Consider the following 13,646-nt stretch of genomic DNA (forward strand, 5'->3'; position numbering starts at 1 on the left):
AGTTTTTTGTTGCTAATTCATGGAAAAGTTATTTTGATTCCTATAATTTTACCTTGAGCTATAGTATCATTTGCTGTTTCTAAAATATTTCTAAATTGAATCTGTGTTCTATATAGATATAAATGTCATCTACACATAATTATTCAATGTTTATTCCTTCAGTTTCTTTTCTTTCTCTTACTTTTATTTAAATAAATCATATATGATTTATATGAAACTTTCAGAAGGCAATTACATACCAAACTTCAATATTGATAAAATATGGAGCAAAATGTTAGAGAAGGGACAGTTCTCTAAGAGCTAGAGAAAGTATCCTAAGGTTAGACCCTTTAAGGATAAGTAAAATAAGGAGCAGGAAAGAGGGAGCACCGAAAGAGCCCAAGGAAGTTAAAGAAGTGAAAACAAGTGTGGAATAAGTATTTCTAGAGCATTTGGAGGGTGTGACTTGACTGTCTGGGAATAAGCTAGAAAAGGAGGTGTACCAGGTTTTGAAAGCTTTTAAAGCACCAAGCAGGAAAGCTTAGACCAGGTTGACTGCCTGTTAATGGTCTGGCCTAGGGGGATAGCAATAGAAAAGGAGAGGAAAGGAAGAGAAATGGGAGATATTTTGAGAAGAAATTAAATTTATTTTGAAGGAAGAAATTAAATTAAGTAAAGATGGGATAAAAGAGAGATGTGGGGGCAGGTTTTAAGGAAGAAACAGAGATAATAAATAGCTACATATATTTAGCTTTTACTGTGAACAGGGCCTTTCCCAACTGTGCCAACTGTGTCGTGTCTTTTATTTCTTGAGCATGCTATGTTCTGTGTGTTTTAGGGCCTTGCACATGTGCTATCTTCTTTTCTAGGAACACACTTGCCACTTCCCTTCCCATCTGTCACCTGCCTGGCCTTGCCAGCTCCAGCTCATTTTCTGTGCCTCAGTTAACATTCATTCCTTCAATAATCTTTCCTGGACCCACCACTCAGAATAACTTGCATACCCCTCTCATGTGCTTCCATCATCACTCATACCCTGTTTTATTTTGGTGTTGATGTTTTTGTTTTAAACTGAATTCTAGACTTCATTCAGATTTTGCCAGTTTGTCCATTAGTCCTTTTTTCTGTTCCAGGTTCAAATCCAGAAATAATATTGTGTTTAGCTGTCGTGTGTCCTTAGTGTCCTCTGATCTATGACAGTCTGTTAGTCTTTCCTTGCATTTCATGACCTTGACAGTTTTCAGGAGTAGTGGTCAGGTATATTTTGTAGAAACCCTGTTGTGTGTTAATTGCGTAGTTACTTATCAGTCTTATGTAGACTGTAAGGGCAGTCTGTGAGGGCAGATACCATGTGGCTGTCTATACACGTTGGCATTTATACCTCTTGGGATATTGTTTAACACTATGTATACTGAATAAATACCTTTTGAGTGAGTGAGCTCTTACTTATTCTGCTCTCTTATTAGGAAATGAAAGATGATTCTGACAGTGAAAAGCAACAGCAGATCCATCATATCAAGAACTTGTACGCCTTCAACCTCTTCTGCCAGAAGCGTTTTGATGAGTCCATGCAGGTCTTTGCAAAGCTTGGCACAGGTAACAAGTGGGTGTGGCCTTGGGATAAGGAACTAATGGAGGGAGGGGAAACTGGTAAGGACAGGGAGAAATGACACCAGACTTCTGAGAAAGGGGAAAGCTGATGCTCATCTAAATTGATCTTCATACCTAACAGGATGCTGTGGGTGGCCAGGTGGTTACAAATGTATAGTCTTTACCTTAAGAATCTGGTCTCACCCATAAATACAGACAGAATTCCAATTTTCCAGAGTAATTTCCCTTGCCCTCTGAGAAGGTTAACAGAAACTCATTTAATTCAACAAATGTGTCTTTGATCATCTTCTATTTATTGAATAGAAGTGTCTTTGATGATCTTCTATTTATTTGTCTAAACAAAAGTCCCTGACTTGAACTTAGTAGGATTAAACAGTAGGTCATTTTTGAGAGCCAACACAGGGCAGTGCTGTGAAGCCCTTCCTTTTCTCAGTGTCCTAAAAACTCTCGAGACATTGGCTGAGGAGCGGGCACTCTAGAGTCGGGTTGCCTGACCTTGGGCAAAGTTGCTGGGACTCTCAGCTTCGTTGTCTTATCAGTTTTTCCTTAGAAAATTTTTTTTCTCCTATACTTTCAGACAGTCTAATTCTGCATATGTATATGTGTCTGTGTCTTAGAATGTAGTCATGCCATTTTGTAATGTTGTAGTGAAATATATATATAAATAGTGCTTAAATTATAAGTGTATAGTTCATTGAGCATTTATGAACTTAGAGTCATTTTTTAAAAAATCAGTCTGGAACTTGTTTTATTTGATCCTTAAATCACTGTGTTTCTTTCTGGGGAATCATGCCTACCTTCTGTATAGATCCCACCCATGTGATGGGCCTGTACCCCGACCTGTTGCCCACAGACTACAGGAAGCAACTGCAGTATCCTAACCCTCTGCCTGGGCTCTCCGGGGCTGAATTGGAGAAGGCTCACTTAGCTCTCATTGACTACCTGACACAGGTAGGTATGATAGAGAGGTGTATGGAAGAGTTTACCTGGGAGTTCCAGCACCTTCTTCCTTAATGGCAGAGAATTGAGGGCCTTCTCTAAACCACAGGCATTCCATAAACAAACGTTATAGAAGTCTGCGTGGGCACAATGTCCTGCTTCTTCTCCCTCCTCAATAATACCATTGAGCTGTTTTATTTTTATTTTTATTCTTTTTACCAAATCCTGATAATGGGAAACACACTCGATTTCTGGTAAATTTATAACTAAGCTGTTCAGAAACTAAAAAGAGTAAATTTTAGTTGACAGAAAAGAATATTTTAAAACAAACTTTTTTGTAGCATATATAATTTTGGGAAAAAACTGCTTTATGCAGAAAACTTGGAAAACACAGAAAAGTATAAAGCAAAAATACAAATCACCGATAACTCTATCTACAACCCAGAGAAAAGTACCTTACATTTTAGTGTTGTCCATCCAGACTTTTATATGTATTTTGGGAATTTGTTTTGCTTATTTATTTGATTTATTTATTACAAATGGATATCAAACTGTATATCATTTTATAGCTTACTTTTTAAAAATTGATCCATATATTGAGAGAGTCTTTCTGTCAATAAATAATCTTCTGTAACTTGTTTTTTAGTATTTAGATTTTAATTTTTTGTCAATTTACCGTTGTGGAGATAAGTGAAATTTTAAAGTTGACACTAAAACTCACATCTTCATTGAAGCTTCTTAACCCCAAATTTCTTTCACAGAAAGCTATTATTTCTTTCCTGTGCACCCACTCAGAGTCAGAGAACTTAGTGCATTTTTTTCCTTTTAAGTGTTCTGCAGACCTTTGTAAGGAGTACCCCGGGTAGGCACTGAGAAGTATTGTGAGGAAAATTGTAAGCCAGCTTTCAGCTACCTGCTTCTGGATCAGGCATGCATAGCCTTGGCATTTTCTTGACATAGGATTCCAGGGATACCCACCTATGGCTGGCAGCCTGCATGAAGCACACAAACTTGCTTCTTTGCACACTGCATGGCCCATGTGTCAAGTAAAAACGGTTCCTGGGGCAGAATGTTTCTCAAGCCTTAGCTTTAGGGCTCCATGAACACATTCTTCCCTGGCCTTTCCACTGATGTTTGGAATGTGTGACATTACCTGTCACTGCTGTTGTGCTGGAGAGATGGTAGAGCATATGAGACGATGGGCTTTTCCATCAGACACAAAATAATACAAATTCGATGATTTCATATAATGAAGTTCTAGAATAGGTAAAAACTAATCTCTAGAGATAAAAATCAGACCAGTGGGGTAAGGAGTAGGTGAGATTGTCTGGGAAGGGAACTTTCTGGGGTGATAGAAATGTCCTGTTCCTTGGTTGGGGTGGTGATTACAAGCATGAATATCTGTCAAAATACATCTAATGGTGCACTTAAAAGGGATATATTTTATTGTATGCAACTTATACCTCAATAAAGTTAGGGTTTTTTTTTTTGTTTTTTTTTTTTTGTTTTTTTGAAAATAGGAGAACATGGGCTTTGGAATCAGACCCTAGTTTGAAACCTGCCTCTGCCACTTATGAGGTATCTAACATCTACGCCTTGAGTTATTCACTTGTAAAGTAGGGCTAATAATACCTACATTTCTTTTAAGTTTAAAATAGGATAATATATAAAGTGCTTGGCATAGTGCCTGGGTGTAGTGAATAATTGTTATTGTATCTGTGGTAATTTGGCACTCATCTGTTTTGATCCCTGATAAAAAATTGTATGCTATCACAGGGAGTCTGTTGAAGATTAAATGAGGAAAATCTGTGTCAAGGGGAGTTAGCACTGTGTATGGTACATTAAATATGCTCCATGGATTTCAGTTGTTTAAAAACTTTTTCTCAAAAAAAAAAAGAAAAGAAAAATTTAACATTGTTTCTTTTACTCTTTAAATTTTTATTTTAATTCTACTTCCTCCATAGAATTCGATGCTAATATTATATACATTTTGATCTTGAAAATCTTTCATCGAGCACTCTGTCATATCTCTGTAACAAATGTCATTTTAATTTTTAAATTTTTTTGCAACTAAATGATTATGTTTTAAAAATGCCATCTAAGTTGAACTGTAACAATTATTAATGCACAATTGAGCGATATATTATAAGTATACTTAAATTTTAAAGAACCATTAAATATTATAACTTCAAAAAAACTATATGCTAATGTGAGTTCAGGGTGTGGATAGGTGTGAGCTGATTTGGAGGTGTTTGGAATTACTTACCCGGTAGATTAGGTGATAAAGGAAGATTTAGTACTGGCCTTGATCCCACATGTTTGGCCTTTGCAGAAACGAAGCCAGTTGGTAAAGAAGCTGAATGACTCTGATCACCAGTCTAGTACCTCCCCACTCATGGAAGGCACTCCCACCATCAAGTCCAAGAAGAAGCTCTTGCAAATCATTGACACCACCCTGCTCAAATGCTACCTCCATGTGAGTTCTCTGAGCACTCAGATACCTATAATCCCCTAGTCCCTGAAACTGGAGGAGTGCCACTTTGGGGTACCTGCTACTGGTAAGGGTGAAATTTTTGATGGCGGGAACCACCTAATCGTTGCCTGATACCCGTGAGTTTCTTGGAATTGAGAAGTTAAGTCAAGATACTGACCCAGAGTCTTGCAGTAGGCTGGTCTTCTCTGGTAAGATTGGAGTCAGGGCTACAAGGTGCACATTATTTCCTCAAAGGAAATATCTCATTCCTCCCCTGGCCCACCAAAAACTATCAAAGTATGTTGTGTGAAAGAGCATAAATGTTCTTAAAGCCGTACCTATAGTTCTGAAAAGGGGTGGTTTGCTTTTTCTTGCTTGTGTTGCACCCCTGGCCTTTCAGCCTGAAGCAAAGCTTGGCGGGGTAAGGGTAGGGCTCCTCCGGAAGCAGTTTTCACTGAAATCCTGCTGCTTCTGCAGACGAACGTGGCCCTGGTGGCCCCCTTGCTGCGCCTGGAGAACAATCACTGCCATATCGAAGAGAGTGAACATGTGCTGAAGAAGGCTCACAAGTACAGTGAACTGATAATCCTGTACGAGAAGAAGGGGCTCCATGAGAAAGGTGATTGGAGGCAGGGCTTTTATTGATCTGAGAGGGCTCTTGCACGTTGACAGGGGAAACTGAGGTGTGACTAATCTCCCATGGCGATGAGCCTTCTGGAAGAGTCTCATGACCTTGTTCTTGGGCTTTGTGGCCAGCTCTGCAGGTGCTGGTGGACCAGTCCAAGAAAGCAAACTCCCCTCTGAAAGGCCATGAGAGGACGGTGCAGTACCTGCAACATCTGGGTAATTACAGCTTTTGAAAGGGGAGTAGAAAAGGGATTGTGTTCAAACGGACCTGCTCTCTCTCCATCTCTGATTCTGGCTGGTCAGTCCCCTCCTTCCTTCTTGTGTTTCCCATCTTTGTTCCTCCATCTGGGGTAAAAGTTTCTCAGTAGTAGAACCAAGAGAGCCCCTTGGTATGTAGCTAGCCCAGTAGGGCCAAGCAGCCCTGAGTGACTGGTGCTTGGATAGAGTTATCTTCGCTGGAAGATAAATTCTGGGGCAACTCGGGCACCTGCCTTCCCAGTCCTATAGGCAGGGTGGGCTTCACCTGCAGACGAGTCTTAATGTTTCCTTCTAGGCACAGAAAACCTGCATTTGATTTTTTCCTACTCAGTGTGGGTACTGAGAGACTTTCCAGAGGATGGCCTAAAGGTAGGTCACGGGAGGTCTTTGGATTTACCATGGTTGGTCCTGATTCTCCTTAGGACAGTGGTGGATGGAGCGGGAGGAAAGATTTGTGCAGTTTCTCTGGTGTTCGAAGGAGTAGACTGGGAAACGTGAGAATATAGCGTAGTGTAGTGGAAAGAACCTTGCACAGGTGTCAGGAGACCTGCGGCCTAGTCTGTCACACACTAGTTGACCGCAGATGCATTCTTGTACGCCCTTCCCCTCTAAAAGTCTGTCCACTTGACCCCTCCATGTGGATGCGTGTGCGTTAGGCAGCATTGCAGTCAGATGGTTCTCCTGCTGGAACTCAGGTTTGTTTTCACAGATATTTACTGAAGACCTCCCAGAGGTGGAGTCTCTGCCACGAGACCGAGTGCTTGGCTTCTTAGTAGAGAATTTTAAGAGTCTGGCTATTCCTTATCTGGTAAGATATTTTTTGGTGTGAACTAAAAAGTTTCAAACCCAGAATCCAGGACCACATGGGTCAGTTATTCGGCAGTTCAGGTTGGGATTTGTGTCACTTGGGGCTTGGTAGAAATGTAAGGAATATGGTTATTTCACCATCCTCTGAAGAAAGAGAGCCCAGTACGCCAAGCTGGAATTGTTACTTTTTGTTGCTGTCTTCTAAACCTAGGTAGAGTACAGAGGGGTAAAAGAGAAGGATGTTCAAGAAGAACATTTCAAAGCCACATTTGTACAGCCTAACTCGACTATGACCACAAGACAGCCAAATTAGTTTTAAGTACCAGAATGCAAATGTTTAACCTTCATTACATGGGCTGACTTGGAGGATTATGAGACAAAATTAATAAAGAAGCTTAGATTGAAAATCAAGAATTCCTAATGTTGCTGGGTTGTATTGTGAAATTTCCCAGTGGTTTTAGAAGAGCTGTCCCTTGGTAACCTCTGCAGCTTAATTAGGGGACAGTCTAGATGAGACCTGTTGGGCCTTAAAAATATGAGGGAGGCCGGGTGATGGGGCTAGATCATAGCAGTGAGGATACCAGGCAGACCTGCGTCTCACCTCAGGAACACGTCATTCACGTTTGGGAGGAGACGGGCTCTCGGTTCCACAACTGCCTGATCCAGCTGTACTGTGAGAAGGTGCAAGGTCTGATGAAGGAGTATCTTCTGTCCTTCCCTGCAGGTACTAGTCCTCATAGAAAGCTGCGTGGCCCTGGGCCTTAGAGGCAAACAGGGACCTGAGGGTGCAGTATGATGTCGGGAAGCAGACTTCTCTGTGGGCCCCAGGTGTGCAGGAAGTTCCTCAGAGGAGCCAGGGCAGCTAAGTCACCCAGCACAGGAGACTCAGCAGCTCATGTCTGGACATCTCTGAGTGTCACCCGAGGGGGAGGGGAAAGGAACAGATCTGTCTTCAAGATAAGAAAAAGGTCTGCCTGCCAAAGTGTTTTTCTGTGCAGCTTGTTTTTTTTTAACCTCAAGCTGATGTTTGAGGGACCATATGTAAAGACTGTAAACTAAGAGAAGGCCATGTGGTGACATTGATCCCCACCCCCTCGTTTTTCTTGACAACCCCACATTGCTGCCCAACAATATCTTTCACGGTAAGCTTGGTTTCCCTTAAAGGCAAAACTCCAGTCCCTGCTGGAGAGGAAGAGGGCGAGCTGGGAGAATATCGACGGAAGCTCCTTATGTTTTTGGAAATTTCTAGCTACTATGACCCAGGCCGGCTCATCTGTGATTTTCCTTTTGATGGTGAGTATCTGGCTTGGGTCCAGAAGCCACTTTAGCTGAAGGTAATGCAGAAACTGATCTTTCCCTTTTACCAGTCCCCAAACCCTCTAAGAAGCTGGACCTGGAAAATACCATGTGTTTCAGGCCAGTGCTCCTGTCTGTCCCCTCTGAAGACTTGACTTTTGTACCGTGACTTAGAAGAATCTCTTGTGGGTGTGAACTGCATACTAAGTGATAGCCAGGTCGAAACCTGTTTATTGCTTCAATACATGTTTTTGGCCACATTCATTGTTTAGCAGTTTTGTAATCTGGCATAATATCTCTGAAAAAGATACATGTCTGCTGTATAATAAGGTCAGTGAGAACAGAGACCAAGTGTTTGTTTACCTTAGCTGAAGTGCCCGGCACGTTGTAGGTGCTTCCAATGCTCTTGGCTGTTGAGTAAGTCTTCTTGCCCAGTTCACAAGCAGTCACAAAGATGGGATTAAGTACCTCCTAGAATAGCTCCCTTCTCCTTTTTTAAATTTTAGTAATTTCTCCCTGAATAAATCTCAAGTAATAAAAGTATTTTCTCCCGGTTTATATAGCTCCGATATCCATTTCTCAGTACCTTAGCCCCTGGCCTCGTGCTTGCATAACGGTGGTGGTGGTTACTTATAGTCCTTTTTCCTCATAGGTCTCTTAGAAGAACGTGCTCTTCTGCTGGGACACATGGGGAAACACGAACAAGCTCTCTTCATCTATGTCCACATCCTGAAGGATACAAAGATGGCCGAGGAGTATGTTGACCCTGTCACCTCACCTCCCAAGGGGTGTTTAGGCAGGTCCCCCGGACAGAGGAGAGGTGTGAGAGGCTAAGAAGGCTACCTCCACTCTGCAGCAGGATCCAGAATCACTTCCTGTTCTGGCCCCTGATTTTGGCTATCATTAGGCTGCTGATGCAGGCAACATCGATGAGCTTTCTAGATGTGGCCCCTCTGGCCACATCTGTCTCACCACTTTTTCCCTTGCAGGTACTGCCACAAGCATTATGACCAAAACAAAGATGGCAACAAAGATGTAAGTAGTGACCGTGGCCTCAGGGAGCACATGTGCATTTCACTGGCCTTAGCATTTCTAACCTGCTCTGGTTTGTCTACAAGTGACACTCGTATAAATTGCTAAGATGAGACAGAGCCAATGTACTGATTGATTTTGCCTGTGCATATTGAGGGAGAGGCAGGGTGGCCATTTGTCCTGGATTGCTTGGCATCATTCTGGCTTAATGTGTTGTCATCCGTGTGATTATGAGCAGCGCCCTTTACCCCTTTACTCTCAGAATGAGAGTCCTGACTTTATGATAAATTATGTGGTCAGCTTGTGGAGAAGGAATATCTGATGGTCCTGATAAGTTCTCATATCTGTCTACACTGCATGTGGATTTGTCAATGTCTGGAGACATCTTTGATTGCCATGACTGGGGGTGGGAGTGCTACTGGAATCTAGGAGGAAGAAGCCAGAGTTGCTGCTAAACAATACACAGGACAGCTCCAACAAAGAATTATCTGGCTTAAAATGTGGAGCACTGAGGTTGAGAAACCCTGTGGTACTGGTACCGCCAGTAGGAAAAGTCTCCTCTTGGCTTAATCTTTACCTGTCAAAACATGTAACGGTCTCAGCCTTCAAAGCCAAAGGAATCGAGGGAGCTCTTTGAGTCATTCTGCAGTGTTGGCAATTTGTCAGCAGTTAACAAATACAAGTTATTTGGTTTTTTTCTCTCAGAGAAACCACAATCCTTAATTTTAATACCTTCATTTGACTGTTTGACTTTACCGAGATCTTTTAAAAGGTGAAAATGATGAGTTTTTTAAATGCTCCATGACAGCTGTTACTATAGACCAACCAACCCTCTTAGCTTTACTTGTGGCCATGCTGTGAGGTTCTGGGAGGGTTGCTGCCCGCCTGATGTGTGTGGCTTGTACCTGTGTGAGACAGGTGTATCTGTCCCTGCTCCGGATGTATCTATCGCCCCCCAGTGTTCACTGCCTGGGGCCAATCAAACTGGAACCGCTGGAGCCACAAGCCAACCTCCAGGCTGCCCTGCAGGTCCTCGAGCTACACCACAGCAAACTGGACACCACCAAGGTCAGTTCTTCCCGGAGAAATGTAGAGCACTTGCGGGGAGCGTTGAAGGAGAAGAGAGGACAGAGAAAGGATCTGGGGTTCGCAATCCCTGCAGCTTTAGCCATTTCCTCTGTCTCACTTCTGTCCCGCCTCACCGTTTCCATCTCTATTCCTGTCCCTAGGCCCTCAACCTTCTGCCAGCAAACACTCAGATTAATGACATACGCATCTTTCTGGAAAAAGTCTTGGAAGAAAATGCGCAAAAGAAACGCTTCAATCAAGTGCTCAAGAACCTTCTCCATGCAGAGTTCCTGAGGGTATGAGCCTTGCAAACCCTAGGTTGGGCTGGTGCTTTTTAGTATGAGACAGTTACCACATGTTCCTTTAGTCAAAAGCAAAGCTCTGTGTTCCTTGAAAACAACTTAAACAACTTGACGTTTAGTTGCAAGCGTTTCAGTTAGAGGCATCTCTGCAGGGTGGGACCACGGGACTTCTCCCCTTACCTCTCTGCCCTCCCAGGTCCAGGAAGAGCGGATTTTACACCAGCAGGTGAAGTGCATCATCACGGAGGAGAAGGTGTGCATGGTGTGTAAGAAGAAGATTGGGAACAGGTGAGTGTCCTCCGCAGCTCTGCAGGGTGTGCCCTGGGGTGGGTCATACTCAGGATATAGTTTGCACTTTAACCCAAGGAGGAAGCACGGCTGTTGACTCTCCTGGGCACATTTAGTTCTCAAGGCCCCATAGAGCAGACCATGTCATCTCTTGGAGATGGGCTTTGAGAATTTAAAGACCTGAAATGTATGGCTTGGGACTGTTGACTTCTTGCCCATAAAGCCCTTCTCTGGCAGCTAGAAACTGGGATGTAGCCAGTGGGTGTGTGAGTTGTGTGTGGAAAGAAGTCTTTATTTTTTAAGGATGTACCTTTGAAAGAAGAAAAAGATCTTTTAACTTGCTGTCTCATGATTTGAGTAAAATCCTGAGCCAGGATCGTACTGCTTTAAGGCATATGCTCTACTCAGTCCCCTTTCCTTCAAAAGAGAGTGTTTTGTCCTTTTTCTTACATGGCTGGAAGAATCCTTTTCTTTAGAGAGACCTCTCTGTCATTTGTTAGAATTAGCCTGAAACTTGTCCTGAGGAGCATCGTCGGCTCTCAATAAGCTGATGCTGAGTCAGGCCTGCGTACTGCCCCATCTGCCCATACGTTTCACATTGATGACTTAACAAGAAATATCCCCATGCACCCAAATTACATGGACCTCATTCTCCGTTTTTTTATTGGACAGAGATGGTGTCTCTGTAAATCCAGAGATCCTAGGTGCAGGCTGCTCTTTGTGGTGAGGGTGGGTGCTATTGGGCTGGCTGCCAGGTAAGGTGCCTTGTCCAGGTAAGAAGCAGCCTCTTAGGGGCAGTCCTCACTCCTGAGTTATTTGCCTTTCCTGCAGTGCATTTGCGAGATACCCCAATGGAGTGGTCGTGCACTACTTCTGTTCCAAAGAGGTGAACCCGGCGGACACCTGAGCCCAGCATGCCCAGGATTCAGCAGATGGACAGCTCGGCCATCCCAGAGAGGGGAAAAGGCACCCACCTTAGGAATCAGGGCTGTTGCCACCACCGGGTGTTTCCCCATTTGGACACTACTGGCTATCTTGCGCCCTGGAACGTCTCTGGATTTCTCAGACTTGTGATTTGGTGTCACTGGCTTTTTAATAGAAAAAGAGATTAGTTATACTTTATATACCATTATGTTGCAGGCAATTCCAGAGAATTTAATACCTGCTTGGATAGGAGGAGGTAGCGATGGGCACCGTCTTGCCTTTGTATACCAATCACTTGAATAAGGAAACTGTGTCAAGCTTTTGTAACCCCAGGGTTGTTTATTCAGTTTTCTATTAAGACACACACAGGACTTTACAAGAAGCCCTCAGCACAGCTGGTGGAGTCCATGAAAAGAGAGTAATACGAGAGCTTCTCTAGCTGCAAAGGTCAAATGCTGGTTCCGTAGGTAATGACAGTCATTTTTCCATGGTTACTGTAACCTGTGTTCTCCCAAGAACCTCCCCACTCATCTCTTTATTTTCCTGTCTCCTTTTCTTTCTCACTAATTTCTTCTTGTATCTCTCCCCTCACTGCTCCACCTTGGCTTTGTTTCCCATTTTCCTGATACCATGAATTAGTAATATTTAAGGCAAAGCAAGAAGCAAGAGGAAGTCCCATTTTCTAGGAATACATTGATAACCGATTGTTAGGTATGTTGTAAATAGATCCTCCTTGGACTGTCTGCTCTATGCCTCGAAGCCTAGGAGAGCGTCATTCTCAGCCTAAGAAAGGCCCTGTGCACCTCCCCTCTGGGCCAAGTGTGACACTAGCTCTAAGGATGGACAGCACCATACTGGGTGTATGACCTCTTAGGCAGCTGCCTGCAGAGGCTCCTGCTCCACCAGCCACCCAGGGCATTTTGGTTTAGCCTATGTAAGTGAGTGCTTTGTTTTTGTAGCCAGTGTCATCCACTTACCTTACAGCTTGGCCTGGCCGTCATTCTCCAGCTTTGTTTTGCGGAGGTTGGAGGATCGTGCTGGGATTTTGTAGGTAGGTGGATCTCTGCTACACACAGGGAATGGTCAGGTCAGGCACCATGATGTCAAGTATACTCGTGAGGTATTCGGGGACAGTGAGAGTGCTGCAGGAGGCAGGAGCAGCAGCACGTGGGTTTATGAAGACCTCACTGCTAAATCTGCTGACACTGTGTGTGGTGTGGGAGACCCCGCCTGCCACAGAGCCTCCTAGAGACACATAGGAGGAGCGTGTAGCACTGCAGGTTGAGGACAGGCGGCGACAGTGGCCCTGCAGAGGTCCTCCTTGGGATTTTGCAGACTTGCAGTCTTATTGCCTCAGTGTCTTTAATGGTAGTGAGGGTGAGTAACGGTGCCCAACACTGACACTGTTTTAGTGGACTGTGACATGATGTGATCCTTTTTAAACTGCAGTGCTGTGCTGTAGACTAACTTGCTGGTAGACTAGGCTTCTCTGTGGAAGATCTGAAGGGACAGAAGGAGTACCATCAGCACCTGTTCATGGAGATGGGGGATTCTGCTCAGGTTTTGGAGGCCGAGCAGTGCTTTGCAAGAGCCACCATCTTAGCTGGCCATACCTGCCCACTAGAAGCAGTGTTGCTCTTGGCCCAGTTTGTGCCAGCTCGGACCGAACTTCTTCTGGGAGTAGCCAGAAAATCTCTGACTGGCCCTCCACCGTGCAGCAGAAACACTCCACCACGCAAGCCTTGCTTTCCGGCCTGCTATGTTTGTATCTCCCATTTTCACTACCTGTGTGGCACATCAATTTGAAGCAATAGAATAAAGTATGCGTGTTTTCTTCCCTTCTGGAATACATAAACAGCCCAGTTTTCTTGAATTCCAGTCTTCCTTCCCTAGACTATCTTTGCCCTCTGCGGTGATGTAGAGAAGGCTGGAGGTGAAAGTCTGTAATGAGGACTAATGAAGATCTCTTATAATAAACATCATAAAGTAAGAAACCAAGTCTATCTGGGTCTCTTTTTTTCCCCCTTCCTATGGAGTTTGAT

At 43.6% G+C, this 13,646-nt stretch overlaps 1 protein-coding gene across 1 annotated transcript in view; it reads left to right on the top strand.

Moving 5' to 3' along the window:
- The window catches only part of VPS39 (VPS39 subunit of HOPS complex), a 37,054-nt gene extending 23,456 nt beyond the window's left edge, over nucleotides 1-13,598 (top strand). Inside the window, exons 11-25 of the mRNA XM_039888415.1 lie at nucleotides 1,446-1,575; nucleotides 2,399-2,541; nucleotides 4,862-5,005; nucleotides 5,480-5,621; nucleotides 5,759-5,845; nucleotides 6,183-6,256; nucleotides 6,597-6,695; nucleotides 7,301-7,418; nucleotides 7,859-7,987; nucleotides 8,643-8,745; nucleotides 8,980-9,025; nucleotides 9,941-10,090; nucleotides 10,252-10,386; nucleotides 10,589-10,680; nucleotides 11,512-13,598. Coding sequence (XP_039744349.1) covers nucleotides 1,446-1,575; nucleotides 2,399-2,541; nucleotides 4,862-5,005; nucleotides 5,480-5,621; nucleotides 5,759-5,845; nucleotides 6,183-6,256; nucleotides 6,597-6,695; nucleotides 7,301-7,418; nucleotides 7,859-7,987; nucleotides 8,643-8,745; nucleotides 8,980-9,025; nucleotides 9,941-10,090; nucleotides 10,252-10,386; nucleotides 10,589-10,680; nucleotides 11,512-11,587 — 1,668 coding nt within the window. The 3' untranslated portion in view covers nucleotides 11,588-13,598. The remainder of the gene's footprint in view (nucleotides 1-1,445; nucleotides 1,576-2,398; nucleotides 2,542-4,861; nucleotides 5,006-5,479; nucleotides 5,622-5,758; nucleotides 5,846-6,182; nucleotides 6,257-6,596; nucleotides 6,696-7,300; nucleotides 7,419-7,858; nucleotides 7,988-8,642; nucleotides 8,746-8,979; nucleotides 9,026-9,940; nucleotides 10,091-10,251; nucleotides 10,387-10,588; nucleotides 10,681-11,511) is intronic.
- Nucleotides 13,599-13,646: the final 48 nt, after the last annotated feature.

This window comes from Pteropus medius, unplaced genomic scaffold, assembly GCF_902729225.1.
Source record: "Pteropus medius unplaced genomic scaffold, Ma_sr-lr_union100, whole genome shotgun sequence".
Classification (NCBI taxonomy): Eukaryota; Metazoa; Chordata; class Mammalia; order Chiroptera; family Pteropodidae; genus Pteropus; species Pteropus medius.